The 17,786-nt window shown below is 50.1% G+C and overlaps 1 protein-coding gene across 2 annotated transcripts in view; it reads left to right on the plus strand.

The window, feature by feature from the left end:
- Positions 1 to 539: 539 nt before the first annotated feature.
- Positions 540 to 17,786, plus strand: part of MEIS3 (Meis homeobox 3) — a 33,411-nt gene continuing 16,164 nt past the window's right edge. The window contains exons 1-5 of one of the 2 annotated variants that reach the window (XM_074937402.1): positions 540 to 649; positions 3,255 to 3,457; positions 11,542 to 11,689; positions 12,352 to 12,402; positions 13,412 to 13,462. In XM_074937402.1, the coding sequence (XP_074793503.1) occupies positions 638 to 649; positions 3,255 to 3,457; positions 11,542 to 11,689; positions 12,352 to 12,402; positions 13,412 to 13,462 (465 nt within the window). In that variant the 5' untranslated portion in view covers positions 540 to 637. Of the gene's footprint in view, positions 650 to 839; positions 936 to 3,254; positions 3,458 to 11,541; positions 11,690 to 12,351; positions 12,403 to 13,411; positions 13,463 to 17,786 lie in introns of those variants that run through there. The other variant, XM_074937403.1, reaches the window with a different exon arrangement.

The raw sequence follows: 17,786 nt of genomic DNA on the forward strand, positions 1-17,786 counted from the left end.
CTCTTCCAGCTTTCCCCCCAGGAGCCCCCCCGAAATCGGAAGGCAAGAAATCTTCTCTGGGCAGAGGACTGGGGGAGGGAGGGGTGGGAAGGGGGGGGCTCCCCCTGCTTTGGGAAGGAGAAGGAGAGCAGCAGAGTGCTTTGGGAGGGGGTGTTTGCTCCTTCACCCCCCCCCCCATTCCCCCCCTTCCTCAGCCCAGCACCAGGGTGGGTTGTTTTGGTTTTTTTAAAGGATCATCAGTCATTCCGCCTTTGACAGCTCTGAGTACTTGACGGGCAGCTGAGACAGCCAAAAGGACTGCTGGGGAGAAAGAGAGAGAGAGAGAAATCGACTGCAGCCCCCCCCGCCCCCCCCAGCTTTCTCCAGGACCCCCACCCCCACCCCCCCATCCACCAATGCGTTCCCTCTTTGCATTAGCTCTCTGGCCAGCACTGAATCAGGGTTAACCAAGCCAGGGAGGAGGAGACCCCCACCCCCCACCCGGAGCCCTGAATTGTTTGCAGCGCTTTGGACCCAGAGCCGGGGGTGGGGGGGGGGTGGGGGGGATCCCGGATCCTCGCCCCCCATACGCAGCCCACTTGCGAGCGAGAGCGCGAGGAAGCAGGACCCGGACTTGGACCGAACCGCCGGGCGTCCAATGGCACAAAGGGTAGGTCCGAGTCCCCCCGGGCCGCGGGACGCGCGCCTCGGCCCGGCCGACGGATGCGTTTGGCGAGGGGCTTTCGGAAGGGGATCTGGGATTTGAAAAGGGGGGTGTGGGGGGGGGGGGTTTGCTCTGAATCGCACCGCCCCCCCCCGCCCCTTCTTCCAACAAGAGAGAGCCCGGGTTGTGTGTGGATGAGCGGGGCGGATGGAGGCAGCCGTGTGTGTCCGTGTGGGGGGGTCATTTCTCGTCCTGGCCGCTCTCCTTCCTCCGCACTTCGCTCGGCACCCAGGTCCCTCTCTTCCCCGCTGCCGGGCTTGCTCTGCAAGTGCCAGATGGGGGGGGGGGTGTTTTTTCCGGGGTTCGGGGGGGGGAGATGTTTACACTTAACTTTTTCTTTAAAAAAAAAAAAAGGGGGGGGGTCTCGGAAGGCGCTTTGTGTTGTCTCCCGGCGTTGCTCCGCTTCCTCTCCCAGCTGCTCGCGTCGCTGTCCCGGCCGGGGGGAGCCGGGCGATGGAGGGGTGTGTGTCGGTACAATCGGCAAGATGGGTTGCGATTCTGCACAGGGCTCCTGCCTTGGCTGTGTTCTCTCCCCCGGCGGGTCCTGACTTTCTCCACTCTCGGCGGGGCTGGGAAAGCCGCGGTTGCTCGTTTCGGGGCTTTAATAGGTTTCCATTTAATCGGGGGTCCTTTGTGCTTCGTTTCTGACGTTTTTACAACTTAGTTTCGACTCTGATCTCAGGGGCAGGATCTGTGGCCCTCAGAGCCCGGGGTGACTGCGGCTCTAGCCCGCCCGGTTGGTAGAAATGTAGCCAACGGTTCCTGAAAGATTTTCCTCCGATTTTGAAATCACATTTCGATGTTGCTGTGAGCTTTCTCAGGATCTGACGCAGAGATCCTAAACGGCCCGGCCTCTATCTTATTAGCGACCTTAAAATATCCGCACAGCTGTTAAAATACAAACTAACCCTATCCGGCTAAAAGCGGGGGGGGGGGGGGGGTTTAATGCCAACGTTAAAAAAAACCCCGAGTCATTTCCTCAAGACTTGGGGGGAAAGACAAGTCATCATCCAGCCGTATTTTCTACACCCTGCGCGAGTTAAGTTTCCAGGCGTAAGAGAAAAGTTTGTCATTCAAAAGGAGCGGGGGAGATGGGGCTGGGGAAGGTCGGGGCGCTTTGAAAATGCCCTGGAAGTCTGGGGAGACAAAGTGGAGTAAAGCGAGGCACGAGCCGCATTATTACGCGAGAGCCCCAGGGTGGGCTGTGGGAGCGAAAACAGAGGTAAACAACTGGTTTAAAAGGGGCAAATAAAACTCCGATCGGCTTTGCAGAATGCGCAGCATGTCTAGTTAGATTTTAAAAAGAAAGTGACCCCCGTGTTTCCACCAGAGTTTCCCTCCTGCTCGTAAAAATCGAAGCCTTTGATTGTATAAATATTCCCCCCTCAACTCACTCCAGCGTCAAACAACCTCCAAACGGCTAATGGAGAATTAAAATGGCTTGCTCGGCTTGGCTGGACAGGCTTGAGGACTAAAGTTGGCAATATTTAAATAAGAATAGCTGTCAAGTTGGAATAATTTCACAGTCCTCCCTCCCCCCCCCCTTTAAAAGGTCTGGTTCAGGTAAAAAGTGGAAAGCCTGTTTAATAAATTATTCCTCAGTTCACAGAGTTCAGTGTTTTAAAAAGAGAGATTGAGAGTCTCTTTCTCTTGCTAGTTAGAGACCGACATCTAAGGGACGGGCAAATGGAGGATTTAAAAGTTTATTTACAAGGAACCAAGGGGGGAAGATTTTCAAGCAAGACGCTGGGAACGCAGGAGCTAGTTCATATTTTAAACCTCAGATTCCCTCCTCGACAATAGGCTGAAAATGCGTTTTAAAGCAACCCCAGGGGCCAAACAGCGTGGTAAAGGCGACGTTTGCACGAAAATAAGACGATTCGTCGCCTCAACGTTAGAAACTTTTTTTAAAGGCGAGAAGGTGGGAGATTGGGGCGCGGGGGGGAGTTCCCAGCCAGGGCGAGAGGAGCAATATTCGGACCGCGACTGGGCTGGGCTGAAACTGACCGCACCGTTTGGTGGCGTGAAAGTGACACATTTTGCAGCGGCGGGTCGTGAAAGCCGCCGAGGGGCCGGAGTTAAATTAACAAGGTCGCCGGGCAGGAACTAATTACCCCGAAAAGAATGTTTAGATGGCAAAAGGGGTCGGTAAAGAGCGGCATTGATTTTTATTTTAAGCTGGAAATCAAATCAATGCAATTCACCAGCGTTGTGAGGAAGGGTTTCTATTTCTCCGCTTCTCGCCCTCCCAATACAGAGCAGATCAACCCCGCTTCTTTACGAAACCAACGCACATGCCTCGGTTTTCTTTAGGGGACGCCTGTCGTGGGCAGAATAACTCGTCCGGGCCTGATTGTGCCTCGGAGGAGGTCTGGGCAAAAATTACTTCTCCATCTCCCCGGATCTGAGCTTGCGTAGGGATGTTTTGGGTGCAAAAATTCCTCCCCCTCTTCCCCTGTGTCTTCACGGCCCGGGGGCGGCGGGGGAGCGGGGGGACTCGGCCGGCGGGCGGCCCCCCTGGCTCACCCCTTGTTGTCCACCTGCCTTGCAGTACGATGACCTGGTGCATTACCCTGCCATGGACGGAGTCGCTTTGCCAGGCTTCGGGGACCCTCACTCGGGTCGGAGTTTGCAGCACCACCCGCTGAGCCAGAGCTCGCCGTATGGACCGGCCGGGGTAGCCCACCGGGCAGGCATGCCCTCGGGGCTGGGGAATACCGACGCCTTGAAGAGGGAGAAGGATGAGATCTACGGGTAAGGAGCCGGGGCTGGGCTCTGGAAGGCGGGGGGGGGGTGACTCTTGGGGGGGGGGTTCTCCCTAGGATTGGCCCAGGTGTCGGTGGGTTCTTGTGCGAGTGAAAAGCCTCGGAGCTGTTTTATTTGGACCTAGGCGTTGTCTGCTTGGCTACGTTTCGGAGGCTCTGTCTCTTCATTTAGGGCGCTGTCCATCTAATGACCGGGGGACCCCGGGTCCATTTGATTTCCAGTAGGCTCTGGCCAGTTTCACGGCTGGTGGGACCATCTGCATCTCTCCCTTTTATTTCAAGGTGTGTGTGTGTGTGTGTGTGTCTGTGTCTGTGTGTCTGTGTGTGTAATTTGCGGTCGAGATTTCTGAACGTGGATCAGTCTAATTTCTAGCAGGACCGGGGCTGTCTAGCCGTTTTCTGTCTGTTTTCTCCCCCATCCAGTTTCGGGGGGATTTGTTTGTTTCTAACCATGTATTTCAAGGGGGAATCTCTCTCCGCCTGTCATCCTGGTAGCTTCCAGAGAGAGAGAGAGAGATTTACCCACCCCAGACAAAACAAAGGGCACTTTGAGAGGGAAAGGCCGGGTTGTCATTTTAAAATCGGGCTCCCGAGTGACGGAGCGGGGCTTGTGGATGAATCCAATAAGAAAGGACGCAAAGTTTGGCTCCAAGGGGAGCAGAGAGAATGGCTCGGGGGACCCCGGAGTGGGGGGTGATTCTGAAGGCCCGGGGAGAGGAAGTTTTTCTCGGCTTGGTGTGAGCACTTTGGTGTCCTGGTCTCTCATTGCTCTGCAATGTGGGGCCATCAAAATTATGGACCTTCGGTCAGGTCCCGGCCCTGTCGCATTTTGCACTCAGGACCAGAAGTGGGGCGTCATTGCTGGAGAAGGGGGGTGCCTTTCCAGGCAGGCGAAAAGGCTGCATCAGAAAGTCCAGAGGTTTTCTACAGGTGAGACCGAAATCCAAGACAGGGAAAGACCCAGGGAAGGGAAGGAGGGGACATGAAATACACCTTTATTTAACACAGCCTCCTCCTTGAAACCTAAACCCGCCCCGTCCCTTGGGAAGGTGTAAATAAGTGAAAAATGCTGAGGTGTCAGACATGGACCCACTGCATTTATAGGGAGACAAGGGAAAGGTGGAGAGAAAGAGGGAAAGAAAGAGAGAAAACACAGAGGAGAAAGAGGGGACAGAAAGGAGGGGAGAGGGAGGGAAAGAGAGAGGAAATAGAAAGAGGGAAACAGAAGGGGGAAGGGAGAAGAGAGACAGGAAAGAGAAAGGAGAGAAAGGGGGAAAGATAGAAAACAAAGGGAGAAATAGAAGGCAACAGCCCAGGAGGGAAAGAGGGAGAAATAGCTCCCTTCCGGAGAAGGTCAGCAGCCAATGTGGAGGACAGAAAAAGCCGAAAACTGGGAAGAACAAAACCCATCCAGGACCCCTTCCCCCCACCCCCAAAGATTCCGCAGTCACTATTGGAGGAATAGGGACCGGGTGCTACAAGGGGCATCAAAGTTTGCCAGCCGCTTTCTTCGAATCCCGGCTTTTCTGGCTCCATGTGAACATTTCTAGGAGCAGGGAAGCAAAACTATTTTCCGCCCCAAGAGGCATAAATTGCCCCTATTCCCCCTCCTGCCCCCCCCCCCACGTGCGCGCCCCCTTTGCCAGAGTGGGGGCTGCTTTTAATTTGCAACCATTTGTTGTTTTTACTCGTGGGCTCTGTGGAGACTCTCGGCTCGGCTGCTGGGTTGACAGGCCAGCTCTCAAGTTCCAGGAGGGAGAGACACACTGAGGAGATAACATGGCTTATGTTGGCTGCCAATATTTACATAGCATATGCTGTGTGAACTTGTGCAGCGAGCTGGAAATGCACAGTGTGTGTCTAGATGGAGCGGGAGGGAGAGAGAGAGGCTGCTCTGGCCTATGTGGATCTATCTGGCTGTGTGTGGGTGTGTATGATATATAAGTGTGCGAGTGGGGATATATAAACGATCACAGGAATGTAGGGCCCCGCGCTGAGACGGGACCAAGTAACCCTATCCCCGTGGTTCTCAGGCAGGGGTATGCGTACCTCTGGGGGTGCGCAGAGCTCTTCCCGGGGGTGCATCAGCTCGTCTAGAGATTTGCCTCAAATTCCATCCAGACGGTGACTTGATGTACAGCTCTATGTACTGGACACGGAAATGTCAGTGCCATATTGATATTCCGATGGATGCGTTTTACAATTATATCCTACAAATGAGAGAGTCGGCCATTCGTCAGCAACAGTGCGGCGGTGACACTTTTGCATGCTTCTGTCTGATTTCGTCAGCAAGTCGCTTTTAAGTGAGGTGAAACTTGGGGGGACGCAAGACAAATCGGACTCCTGAGCGGGGTACAGTTGTCTGGAAAGAGTGAGAGCCCCGGCCCGAGACCGTCCCTGATCAGCGTGTGTATATGGCAGATGCATGTGTCCGTGTGTCCACGAAGTGTGATCAGGGCTGCCCCCTGTGCGTCTATGGAACATTTTGTACCCACAGTGCGATAGAATCGATATATTACACACTCGCTGCCTTAGCTGTCGTACTGCATGAGAGCTGGGTGCGCTGGAAAGCTTGCAACAGAAGTTGGTCCAACAAAAGCTATTCCCGCCCCGCCCTTGTCTTGCTACTATCCTGGGCCCAACAGGGCTACACGAGTGGAAAGTACTGAACTGCCAACACGGCGTGTCCGGGTAGACAGCATTTTGGGTGTATTCTATATACACAGCTACCAAGTGTGTAATGCTGACGTACACACACACACACACAGAGTACGTGTATCTCTAGCTATACGTGCGGTGTAAATATGTGCTTTTAAAGGTATCTAGGCACCTAAATACCTTTAAAATCTGTCCTTAATATGCTGTGTTATACACAGTGTCTGTATGGATCTTTAGCTACGCACTGGGTATAGGATGTGTGTATGTGCACACATGGCTAGCTGTTCATTTGTCGGTCATTCTGTGTGTGTGTGTGTGTGTGGTAACATTGTGACGTGTGTAACAATGTGGTACACTGTGTCTATGTACGTATAGAATAGTTTTGTATCTGTGTCTCTCTATATATTTACACCGTGGGTGTAAGTGTGGCATGCTCTGTGTGTATATATATTTATACACACAGTGAGCAAGATCTCTCTCGCACATCATACACACAAAGTATCCTAATCGTACACATCTCCAAGTACACTAATCACACACACAGAGTATATTAACGTTGCACACTGTATCTGTATGTATAGACTGTTTCGGACAGGCAGGAATTCTCTAGGCCCAAATCCCTGTTCCACGCTGGCTTGTGTGTTTGTTTACATGAGTGTAAAGTGAGAGCGAAGCATTGCCCAGTGGTAGCGTTGTACGCCCTCTTTACACGCCCGCTGCACTTGTGTAAATGCCTGCATAAGTAGCCGTTGTCTCTAGTGTGTAAATGATCTATGCACTCTGTGTGTGTGTTCGCACATCAGCAGTACACTGGGCCTGTATATACAGACTTGTGTGTCCACGTGTACACACAGTGTACAGGACACTGCCTTTGTATGCATGTCTTTACTGCACATTTCAACGTGTGGGTGATGGTTGTGTTGTGTGGCAGTTTTAAATTTGAAAATAAAAAAAATTTCATAGCATGGGCCCGGTCCTCAGATGGGGGGTCGCTGCAGGGAAGTTAATGGCCACTGGTCAGTTTACACCACCTGAGGATCTGGCCGTGGCGGCATAAATCTGGGACGCTATCAGTAAGCGTACATGTCCGCATACACGCAGAGCGTACCATAGGGCTGCAGTGTGTATAGTGTGTCTGGAACCATATTCAACAGAGGAGCTGTAAAGTGAAATCTGGATTGGCATCTTCCATGCATGTAAACACAACCCAATGTGGGAGTAGGTGTTATACACTGTGCCTGCATTGGATTGACTGAGTGTGAGCAGAACTTTTAGCATGTGTTTTGTGGGGCAGTGTTATGTGCTGCTGGGCGGGGGTGTGTGTGTGTGTGTGTAGAAACACACAGCGGGGGTATAATGCCCACACACACAAACATGTTATAAAAGATATACTCACCCTCAAAATCCGTTTGCATGTCAGTTTTGCGAGCATATGTCATGGCACGTCAATATATGTGTTCGTGTGTTTAAGCACCCCGCGGTGTACGATGCGGATATCCTCACACCCACTGGTTTGATGTTTCTTATGACGCGTGTGCATCAGTCCTATACACTGCGGTGCATCTATACGCACAACCCCCTGTCCACACAGCTGTATGCCATCTTGCTATACACAGGATATACTGCTGCACAGTGCAAACACACCACCCAAATATTCCCAGGCACATGAGGTATTTACATATGATATTTGCACACGCAGTATACAGGACTGTCTAGGTAGAAATAGACACCATGTGCACGTTCTCAGTCTTTCGATACTGTAGAGTGCGGATGCACTCTATATGCATCTGTATCAGGCTGTGTATATATATAATATGTATGTTTCTATGCATGCCTGTGAATTACGAACCTTCCTGTACTACGCAAAGTGCATCCATAGGATAGAGAGGGAGCGTGTGTAGAATATGTACGTTTTATGTGCTTTGTGTATTTCCTCCCCCCCCTTCATTTTTCTGCTTTCTCTTTTTCTCCTTCCCTTTCTCCTCTAATTTTCTTTCCTTCTTTCCATGCTTTCCCCCTTCTCCTAACCCTCTGGTTCCTACTCCCAGTCTCCTGCTCCCTGCTTCTTACATACATGTCGATTATTAATGTATCGGGCGTATTATGGTGGGTGCCCAGGGACCAATAGAAACGGGGTCCCCTTTGCACCTGGTGCTGTACGAACACAGAGTAATGGAGAGAGCTCGCCTCTCCCATTCGCAAACCACCCCTTCCCTCCGCCTCCTCTGAGCCCCCCTCTCCCCCTAGGGCTGGACCTTGCTCCCTTAAGAGAATGGTCCCAAGCAAGGCCATCCAGCAGTGAATGTTGCCAGCTCAATCCAGTGTCTTCTCTATAGCAGCTCTCTCCCCTCTATTTGAAGTGGTGCCAGTTCTGATCCAGAAAGGCACCACAGTCCAGCTACACTAATGGACGATGGCCCATCCAGGAAGGAAATCAGGGTGCCTTTGCCTGGTAGCACCGGGCATATCACACAGCTAAGGGGTGTGCGTGTCCGTATGATGCATGCAGGCTAAAATTCTGTCTATGCACGTGTAGTGTGTAAAGAGTGTGTGTGTATGTACACACTTTAAATGTCACACTCCATGTGTGTGTGCACACGCACTAGGTCATCCCCTAGCTGTGTGTACACGCCCTCATAACGTTCCCCCTTGTGCACGTGACATTTTCCAGACCAAACCGTTTTGTATTTTGTGGTTTCCAACAACTTTTTGTTTCAAAATTTCCTTGATTTTCTTTTTAAATTCCAAACACTGTTTTAAAATGGTCAGAACAACTTTTCAATTTTATTTCAACAAAACCTTTGGCTCTAAATGATTCCCTCCCAAACACACTTTTAAAAGCTGCCCAGGGACTGAGACAAATCTGTTCTTCCCCCAGCTCCGTTAATGTGCATGTATATTATATACGCTGCGTGTATGCACACTGATAGTGCTCTCCCTTGTGTCTGTGTGTAATATATGCGTATATACACACACAGTAATAATGACAGGTTTCAGAGCAGCAGCCGGGTTAGTCTGTATCCGCAAAAAGAACAGGAGGACTTGGGGCACCTTAGAGACTAACCAATTTATTAGAGCATAAGCTTTCGTGAGCTACAGCTCACTTCATTGGATGCATGCAGTGGAAAATACAGTGGGGAGATTTATGTACACAGAGAGCATGAAACAATGGGTGTTACCCTACACACTGTAAGGAGAGTGATCAGGTAAGGTGAGCTATTACCAGCAGGATAGCGCGGGGCGGGGGGGAGATAAACATGGGGAAATAGTTTTACTTTGTGTAATGACCCATCCACTCCCACTCTCTATTCTGAAGCTGAAGTTAATTGTATCCAGTTTGCAAATTATTTCCAATTCAGCAGTCTCTCCTTGGAGTCTGTTTTTGAAGTTTTTTTGTTGAAGAATTGCCACTTTTAGGTCTGTAATCGAGTGACCAAAGAGATTGAAGTGTTCTCCGACTGGTTTTTGAATATCACAATTCTTGACGTCTGATTTGTGTCCATAATAATGCTGTCTTGTGTATTATGCACACTGCGTCTGTACCCACCAGTAACGTTATTCTGTGTATTATGTACCAGTACCTACAATTCCTACACCAGGGCTATATATACTCCATACAATATTCACGTACTATATATTCACTCTATGTATTATATTTAGGCTCGGAAGGATTCAATATTTCATCAGAAAATGGTGATCGCACTGCATGTGCCAACAAAATATTTCCATCGATAAAAACTGAAATTTACAGCTTAGCAAAGTGAAAATGCAGCTTGTGAACTGCTTAGAGTTTCTTTACTTTGGCTATTTTGACATGGGATGGATGGTTTGCGTTTTCATGATTATAAAGCTTTTTGAATCTCAGTGTCGACTGTCATAAAACAGTGATTGCCGGACGCCCCCCCACAATTCCCACAACTGTGACAATTTAAAATAAACAGAAACGGGGGAAAATGCTTAAAAATAAACCTTGAAATTATTAAAAAATAAAAATCTAATTTTGCCCAGCCTAACTATATGCCCTGTGTCTGTCTATATCTGTCTCCACACATAGATTGTGGCCCTCTGTTTGCGTATTTGCTCTGGGTGTGTATTTACACTAATGCCGTTCCAGTCTGTATACAACTATCCTTGGAAAGCGTGCACTTATGTAACTGTCACCTACAGTGTTAGTATTTATAGCCTTTGTTTGCTCACTTCTGCACAATATGGTGCAGAGATAATCTATTGCACCCCATGGGTATGTGAACAGCAGGGGGCTTGTCTAGATTCTACTCCATCTGTGTGATACATTGTGGGTGCGTCTCTACTTGTGTGTAGATGGTGTATAGCACGTGTGTTGCACATTGTGCATGCTTCTGCGTGACAGAGTCTTTTATTCCCCAGCATGTGTCCTACGCTGTGAGCGCGGGGATGCTCACCAATGGCCACTGCGCATATTACACCCTGGGTGGGTTCGAGAGACAAGGCCGGGGAGCGAATAGCTTTTATTGGACCAACTTCTGTGGATGAGAGACACGAGCTCTCTTCGGGTCTGGGAAAGGTCCTCCGAGCATCGCAGCGAGGTGGAACAGGTTGGTTAGTGGAAGTAGTTAGCGCTCAAGGTAGAGCGTGGCCCTTTAACACCTCCGCAGTCCTGGGACAACGAGGGGAGGGGAGCTCTGAATACCTTCCCCAGACCTGAGGAAGAGTTCTGTGTAAGCCGCAAAAGCTCGTCCCTCTCTCCAACTGAAGTTGTTTCAATACAAGGTATTACCTCCCCCACCTTGTCTCTCTAATATCCTGAGACTGACACGGCTACAAATTACACTGCATCCAACCCTGCGTACGCATTATATAACATAGGCGTGTGTGTATTTTTGTTTATGTACCACACCGAATGGATCCGTGAGCATGACTGACTGCTGCGTGCGTGTGCGTGTTTATATTTGTACAGAGGGGTGCAGGTGGTGTACGAGGATTGCACACTCTGTGTGTGTGTGTGTGTGTGAGACACATGGGCTGGGTATACATTTGCATGGCATGGAAGCGGTGCGTGCGCCACGTTGTGCGTGCCTCTGCACGGATCGTGCAGCGTTTGTGCACGCGCGTGCAAGCCGTTGCAGTGGCCTTGCTGCAATGGTGCAAGCGAGGCAGTCGCGCCAGGACCCCTCAGGTTATGGGGCCCCAGCCAGCAGAGGCTGCTTTACCTATAGGGCAGCAGATTTCAGGGGAAGAGGCAGATTTTGGGACCTCTCCTGCCTCCTGCCGTGAGCAGGGGCGGATGCAGCTGGCGGGGCTACCTGGGCTAACGTATCCTTGCCCCAGGGCCTTCTCTAACCTTGTTCCAGCACTGATCAGCGGGGTGTCTGGATTGCATAATGCGTGTGCCTTGCACCCCCCGTGTCCGCCTCTAACCTCGCCTCTGTCTCGCAGGCACCCCTTGTTCCCCTTGCTGGCCCTGGTCTTTGAGAAGTGTGAGCTGGCGACCTGCTCCCCCAGGGATACCTCGGGCTCTTACCCCGGTGGAGACGTCTGCTCCTCCGATTCCTTCAACGAGGACATAGCCGTCTTCGCCAAGCAGGTCAGTGTCTGGAGCCGGCGGGGGGCAAGTCTGCGGGGAGCAAAGCAGGAGAAACCTAAGGCCAGAGGAACGCAGGGGAAGCCGTGCCAACGCTGGGGCCCGACTCGCTCTAGTGTTACCCCCTGGGTAAAATCGACTGATCAGTGGCTCAATTCGGGGAACTACTTGGAAGACCCAGGGCTGAATCAGACTCTGCAAATCAGGCCCAGCTGCTATCTCAATCATTGCCAAAAAAACAAAACAAAACAAAAACCCTTGTGTTGATCCTGCGTTTATAGACATGTCCTGGACAGGCTGAGAGCGTACACGAGGCTGCGTCGTGCTTAAAAATGAGAGAGAGAGAGAGAGAGAGAGAGAGAGCGCAACGCTTGCTTGGAAGGACTTTTAAAAAGGAGACGGGGGTGAAATCTGATCTTGCATAGGAGGGGCTGGGCCGCAGCAGGGGTGGGAATATTTTAAAATACATCCACAGGGCAGAGCCTAGAGTGAAATATACGCATGTGGGTATGTCATGGAAGCTCTGGGGAAAGAGAGATTTCTTTCGCTCTCTCTCTTTTTATGTTCTGGGGAAATGAGAAAAACAGATTTTTTTTAAATCGTGCTAACCTTTTGCCTCTCTGTGTTTTATTTGTGCTGGATTGCCCATGTCTTTCTCTTTCTAGATTAGGACAGAAAAACCTTTATTTTCTTCCAATCCTGAGCTGGATAATTTGGTAAGAAACTTAAAAAAAAAAAATCTATAATTCCGTGTACAATGCAAATAATCATTTCTTTTTGTTTTTTAAATGGCGTTTCTGCTGGTCCGGTTGGCTTTGGGTTGTTTTTCTTTCATTTTCCCCTTGGCGGCTACTCGTCTTCATTTAAACGTGGCTCCAGTTCTGCAAAGCTATGCCCTGTGAGTGATCCGATTCCACTCAGCCTCTATTCAAGCTTGCATTCCTATTCGGCCTGGGCCTTTGAGCGTGTACCTGAGAGACGGAAACGTACTCAAAGCTGAGTTTAAGCGCTTTCCTCAATAAGGACTTATACTGGAACTTAGTCAGTGCACCCAAAGTTAAGCACGTGTGTGACATCTTAGCAGGACCAGAGGCTCAAGATGTTGCATGGGGGGAATTCATCAGTTTCCCACATCTAAGAATAGAGGCCCAGATTTTTAAAGGGGCGTTGGTGTTGCCGTGCTCCACGTTGCAACAGCCAGGTCGTTTTCAGACGGGACATAGGCTGCTAAATCCATCTTGGAAATGCAACCGAGGTGCTGCAGCCTTTCAAAAGCCAGGCCTTATTCACCACCTCAGCTATTTGAAGCGATGCTGAGTAACAGCAGCTCAGGATGTGGCCCCCTGGAGTCACACCAATGGAATCGGCCCTTAGAAAGGCTTTTAAGACCCTCATGAGTAACTGATTTATTAGGCCTTGTTCTCTGTCGTTTTGGACATTTACACTGGAGCCCAATGAGTCTCACTCACATCACACTGGCGTGTGCTGGTCTAAATGCCTGTGCCCCGAGCTGCGGAGAATCAGACTCATTAAGTTTCACATGAAGGGAGACATGTGGAAAGTTAAAGGCTCCATCCAAGTGAATATTTGGGTATAATCTGGCCAGCAAATGAAATAAACCATGAGTTTGGTTTATGCTTCGGCCCCTTGACGCCGCTCCAGTCCCTTATGGGACATGCAGATACGGCTGCCTCAAACGGATTTCCCTTTGTGTTCTTGTTACAGATGATTCAGTCAATCCAGGTGCTGCGATTCCATCTCTTGGAATTAGAAAAGGTAAATTGACACTCCCTTCCCCCTCACCAGCGCGGGTTTGGAGCTTCATTATTGTTAAACGGTTTTATTACAAAGCAAGAAGAAATCCTCTAAAAGGAACCCTTGTAGGCCACACCCTCAGCTGATCCAAATGGGCCCAGCTCCATTGGTTTCAAATAGAGCAGTGCTGATTTGCACCAGCTAGAGATCGGTCCCCTTGATTTTAAGGGAGTTCTGTCAGTTTACACCAGTGGGAAATTGAGCCCATTGACCTCAATAGAGCCACACTGTTTTACACCGGGGGGGGGGGGGGGTGGCCTGGCCCCAATCTATACTTGAGCCGTATTTTTTTCTCCCAATTGAAGCCATTGCAAACATCACAAGGAACATTTAGTTAAATACGGTGCAACTTATTTGTGCCTGTTTGCAGCTGCTTTGATGATGGATCTGAGGTTTCACGTGACGACAGCAGAAATGAACCTCCAACCAAATAATTTGAGCGAGGAGAAAGTCCTGCGAAAGCCAAAACCTGTCTAATTTATGTTTTCAAATGAAGCCTGGCCGCTTGACGTGCTGAAAGCTGGATGGCCCGTCACTAAGCCCCACGTGCAGCTGTTAAGTGGCCAAATAAAACGGTTTTAAACCCACGTGGGGCTGAATTTCGGCTTTGGGATTATTATCCTGTTTCACTGATGCAACGGCCCTCGAAGGTTTAATTTTTCATACAGTGAGGTGGGGAGAGGGGGACAGGTTGAGAGTAGAGGCCAGGCATGAGAGAGAGGAGAAAATAAATGAACGTGAAAAAAAAAAGAAAAAAGAAAAAAAAGATATAAATGAAATGTTTTGGCCAAACCGTTTCGACTTGTTCCAAATTTTATTTTTCCCCTGATAAAACCATTGCCTGAATTCGACCCAAATTTACTATTTGCCATCTTTTTTTTGCCCAGATCTAAGCAGGGACTGTCATTTTGTTCTGCATTTGTACAGCTCCTGGCACAATGGGGTTCTGACGCATGGTGGAGGCGGGGCAGCGGTGCTCCCTCGGGCTCATGTAACACGCCTAATAGTCATAAAAATCTACGGCACCCACAGCCCGGTCCAACGGGGCCCTGATCCCCGACTGGGGACCCTAGCTAGAACTGAGCAAAATTTTGCAGCTGAAAGTTTGTTCTCCAAAAGAAGCAGACTTAGAACATTTTGTGACGGCAGGGCGATTTCCGAGGGTTGTTTAGGTTGGGGAAAAAAGAAAATCCGTGTTTTGATTTGACATTTTCAGATGCGAGTTTTGAATGTTTGGGTTGGAACAACATTTCTGTTGGAATTTTCCTTTCCTTTGATTTATTTTTAGTTTTAAAATGTCTAAAATCCAAACAAATTGTTTTGGGTTGGTTTTTTTTAAGCTTTTAGATTCGCTAAAAGTTCCAAGAAATTTTGTTTTCAGGTCAACACAAAACTATTAAAGAAACATTGTTTTTTGAACTGCCAGTAAGGCCCCCCCCTCCAAATTGGTTATTGGGAGAGCTGTAGCTGCTAGGCGCTCTGGTACTACAAATAATAAATTACTGATTTACAATAGACGTGCTGTTCTGGTGAATAAAATGAATCCCACGCATGTGTGTTTGTAGGACTGGGGATTTAAACAGGACAGACCCAATCCAGATCCCCTTGAACTCGGCTTTATGCTTTGCAGAATAAGGATAGAATTAAACACCCGCTTGGCAGTAAGCATGGGCTTAAGAGCCTCGCTTACCTTTAAGCACCTAGGTAGACTTTGACTTCAATACCCCTCAGTGGACTGGATCCTTAGCGGGTGCTAATCAGTACAGTCAGTGGCAGAGTTCTCGTAGAAATGGTGATAAAGGGCCTGATTCCAAGCCACATGGAATCTCTCCATTTTTTTTTTTTTTAAAGCAATCAATCTATCTATGGTGCCTATCACCATAGCCTCTGGGCATGTCCCAATCTTCCATGTATTTACCCTCCCTGGGAACATAGAGTGGAGCTGTTATCACAGAGGTGGAACTGAGGCACAGAGAAACTGACAGGTTAGATCCTCCAAGGTGTTTAGGCACCTAGATGTTAATGGGAATTAGGCACCTAAATACCTTGGAAGTGATTTTCCACAAGATCACACAAGGAATCTGTAGGAGAGATGGGAACTAAACCCAGGCCTCCCGAGACCCAGACGAGGGCCCTAACTGCTGAGCCGCCCTCCCTAGGTGCGGCTGCTTTGTAAAATAGACTCTGTTAATTCACGGTAGCTGCAGCTAGTTCTGACAATACTTTAGTCTCCAGTAGCCAAAGCCCTGCGTAGCATGTGTCATTGTTAAAGTAATGAAACCAGGGTGTTACAGGCCTCTACCGCAGCTCCGTGCTGTTAAAGAGACATGTAGAGGTTTATCTTTTTATGAAAAAAAAAAAAAAAACACAACACAACAAAAACCAGGGGCAGACCTTTCCCTAGTGTCAATCAACGTAGCTCCTTTAAAATCAAGGACAGTGGAGCCAACCACATAGGGGCTGGAGTCTGAACAAAATACAGATGATGCCTGGAGTTAGACCAAACGCTTTCCAAGTGACCCATCCAGGGGATAAGCAAATGATGCCCCTACAAACGGGCCCATACGGTGGATGGTTTTGATTTACGGAGAAGCTGGGGGGACATTTCTTGACACTCTCACACGCGGAGATCGGGATAAACTTTGCATTTGGGCGGCACGTCTCATGCAAGTGAAAGACCAGGATGTCTGAGGCCTAGTCTGCGCTCAGATTTTGCCCCGGTATAAACTCTGCTCCAGAGAGGAGTGGTGTTGTGGGAGGAGACCTGCCCAGGTGGGTGGATGACAACTGAATTCTGCTGGCATCACGTCAGAATTTGCCTGTTCTCTTCTCCAGCAGCTTAAGGGCCAGTCTGAATTAGAAATCTTGCCCCGTCAACATCTAATTGCGCCAGTTCCAACCACTAACACGCACGCCATTGAAACGGTTTGAAATCGATTTAACGTACTGCAGTAATAATCTGCCACCGCAGGGCTAGAGGGTCAGATTCTGATTTTAGTTAAACTGGAATCAATCGGGACTCGGAGCCCTGCAAGTCAGTGGAGTTATTCCAAGAGCCAAATTCCAAATCGGCACATGGCTCAGGTGGAATTGACACAGGAGTGAGATCAGAATCGGGCCCTATGGACTTCACACATTGAGATGTTAGTGAGCCAGACCCTCCGCCCCTTTCCCTGGTGTAAAGCAGGAGTCAACTGGGCTAGCTTAGCCCAGCCGGCTGTAGAGAGAGCTGTTAACCGTGGTGCAGGAGGTGTGGTTTAAATCGGTAGGCCGGATTCTCCCCAGTCATACCCTGGTGTAAATGGGGAGTAATGCCACCGAAGGAGGAATGAGCAAGATCAGAGTCAGGCCCCGCTGACTTGTCAGTCCAGCGTTTGTGCGGGTTGAAATCAAAACGTGACTGGCGAGAGACCTCCAGCACGTGGCGACCAGCCGTGGCTCCATGGGGGTCCGCGGGCCAGATCCCCGGCTGGCGCGGAGGGGCGGATCTGGCCCGTTCCCCTCCCCAGGCGGCGGGTCTGGTGAATTCCAGGCATGATGCAATCGCGAAGGGGGAGGGATGGGGGGGGGTCCCAGAGCCCAGGCCAAGTGGCTTGCCAGGTTAATGAGCTCATTACAGCCACAATCGCCCTCACGGTTTTTAACTCGATAATCCCCTTGTTAATGGAGTAATTAACCCTTTGAGCGCCACAGCGGGTGCCTGCTGGCAGCTGATAAAAGGGGGTTGTGGGCGGGGGGCGGGGGTGAAGTGCTTCTGCCAAGGGCAGGGAAGAAAGGGGAAGCCGGGAGCTGGGGCTTTTCAGAGCCAAAGGCCGGGAGAGAGGAAAGGCAGAGGAGGGACCCACAGCACCCGCCACAAATACACCAGGAGGGGTCCTGGACTGGGGCAGACGGGGCTCCGGTCTTCTCACTAGGAGGTGTATTATGGTTAACAGCTAGATACCCACCCCCCCAGCCCCCCCGCAACCGAGATGGGGTTCCCATTGTGCCTGGCTCTGCAGAGACAGAACCCCCCACACCCCGCTCGAGACGCCCCGCCCCCCATCACACCTGCCCGGCCCTGCCCAACGTCTGTCCGTCTCCACTTCCTGTCTCTTCGATCAGAGGCTCTCCAAGGCGGGGATGGTCTTTTCGGCTCAGTGTTTGTGCAGCCCCTAGCACGCCGGGCTAGACCGGACAGGGCCGAGCACCCGGAGGTCCTGGGGCTACCGTAATACATCTAATAAACATCAAAACACCCCATAGAAAACAAAAAAAAACCCTAGCTGATCTCGGAGGAGGAGTG

The sequence above is a fragment of the Natator depressus genome, chromosome 23 (assembly GCF_965152275.1).
Source record: "Natator depressus isolate rNatDep1 chromosome 23, rNatDep2.hap1, whole genome shotgun sequence".
NCBI classification, from domain to species: Eukaryota; Metazoa; Chordata; order Testudines; family Cheloniidae; genus Natator; species Natator depressus.